This window comes from Nicotiana attenuata, unplaced genomic scaffold, assembly GCF_001879085.1.
Source record: "Nicotiana attenuata strain UT unplaced genomic scaffold, NIATTr2, whole genome shotgun sequence".
Taxonomy (NCBI): Eukaryota; Viridiplantae; Streptophyta; class Magnoliopsida; order Solanales; family Solanaceae; genus Nicotiana; species Nicotiana attenuata.
Window position 1 is genome coordinate 1 of NW_017697930.1, and position 1,929 is coordinate 1,929.

The 1,929-nt window shown below is 39.5% G+C and overlaps 1 protein-coding gene across 1 annotated transcript; it reads right to left on the reverse strand.

The window, feature by feature from the left end:
* Positions 1-801: 801 nt before the first annotated feature.
* On the reverse strand, positions 802-1,686 carry LOC109222697. The gene has a single exon (XM_019387019.1). It carries the CDS (start codon positions 1,684-1,686, stop codon positions 802-804), a length of 885 nt encoding a protein of 294 aa, XP_019242564.1.
* Positions 1,687-1,929: the final 243 nt, after the last annotated feature.

Sequence of the window (1,929 nt, forward strand, 5' to 3'; positions counted from 1 at the left end):
TTCTGCAAGGCTTGCATTGTTTTTCTTCAAGCAGCTTGGGCATAGGATATACAGCCCATCCCTCACTTTACCAATCACCAGAGGCCTCTTCATTGAAAGGGCCTGCAATACACAACAAAGTTTGAAAAAGGCAACAAGGCAACTTAGATGAGATGCTAAAGAGTGAACAGAGATTAGATTGTATCTGAAAGTGGGAACATACATCACCTTATCTAGAGTAATCTTAGAGTTGAGAATTACACTACCTATTTCTGTCACCTTTACTTTATAGCCATTTGGAAGTATGACTAGCAGGGGATAAGGTAAGTTAGTTATATTGGTTAATAAGGATCTGTTGAAGGTCATATTGTTTGATGCCCCTGAATCTATAATCCATGAGTCAGCCTTGTTCTTGAAACATTCACATGAAAGTCTACCAAAGTCAATTGAGGAAGTGCAGGCTATCATACCTACAAAGTTTGTTGTTCCTGAAGTAGCATTGTCACCAACTCCATGGTCTCCTATTCCTGATGACTGAAATTGTTGCAGTAGATTCACCAATTGGCTATACTCCTCTTGGGTAAGACTCACATTCTGAGGATTGTCATGACTAACATACTTATCAATCTCTGCAGGTTGAGAATCAGTGGCTGCCACATGTACATTGGCCAGTGTCCTGTTGCCTTTATTGAATCTGTTAGTATTATTGTTGTTTGAGTTGTAGTTGTAGTTGGGACTTTGCCTTGTATTTTGATTGAAGCTGCTTTGACCTGTGTTTGGATTCTGATTGTGGCCAAAATTTTGTGGATATCCATGAAGCATTTAACATTTTTCTTTGGTGTGTCCTGGCCTCTTACAGTAGTCACAGAAAGGTCTATTTCTGTTGTTATGATTGTTGTTGGGAGAGTAATTTGCTCTGAATGTCCCAGGTCTGATTGTGTTGGCATTCAAAGCTGATGACTCCAGTGCCAAATGGCCAGTAGGCTTGATTTCCCTCTGCCTTTCTTCTTGGATTAACAGAGAAAAAGCTTGAGCAATTGAGGGAAGAGGATTCATCATCAATATGCTGCCTCGAACAACAGTATATGTCTCATTTAATCCCATAAGGAATTGTATGAGCCTCCTATCCTGTTCTGCTTTATGCATACTCTCCTTAGCTCCACACGAACAGTTGCAGGTGCAGTGAGATTTAGCAATCAAAGTATTGAGTTCCTCCCATAGCTTTTTCATTTTTGTATAATAACTAGTAATATCAAAGGATCCTTGAGATAGATCATTGATCTCCTTCTGAATTTGGTACAACTTCGTCCCATTTGTTTGGTCATATCGATCCTCAAGTTCTCTCCACAACTCGAATGCATTAGCTACGTACTCAACACTGTCTGCAATCTCTTTGGTCAAAGAGTTTAAGATCCACGATGTAACCATGTCATCACACCTTTCCCATAAGCGAAATTTTGAAGAGTCTAGATCTGGTCTTTTACACTCTCCGTTAATAAATCCCAATTTATTCTTCACAGATAATGCTCGCATCACACCTCTTCTCCATGATTGATAACCAAAGCCATCAAACGGAGCAGGAACTAAGGTTGTCCCAGGATTATCAGATGGATGCATGTATAGAGGACTACTAATGTCAATACCTGACTGACTTGTAGGTTCATTCACAGTTGGTGCTGGTTGATTATCGCTCTTACCAGATGTCATATTTGTTGTTTACAGAAAATCTAAGAGACTTTGATAACTAGAATGTAATATGACTAGGAGTTTGACAATAACTCTCAAACAATTGTGAATCAGAAGTAAGAACAAAACCTGTCCTTAAGCTACAACTCGAAATCCATGGAGAAATGAAACTGCATGTGTGCGATCCAGTTCGAAAGGTCATCAACAGAGAGAGAACTGGCAAATTTCGTGAATCGAATCCAAAATCGAAGCTCCTTGCTCTAA

What these genes read in the sequence shown, in the direction of transcription:
- LOC109222697 (XM_019387019.1), bottom strand. Translation starts at nt 1,686, where the DNA reads ATGACATCTGGTAAGAGCGATAATCAACCAGCACCAACTGTGAATGAA.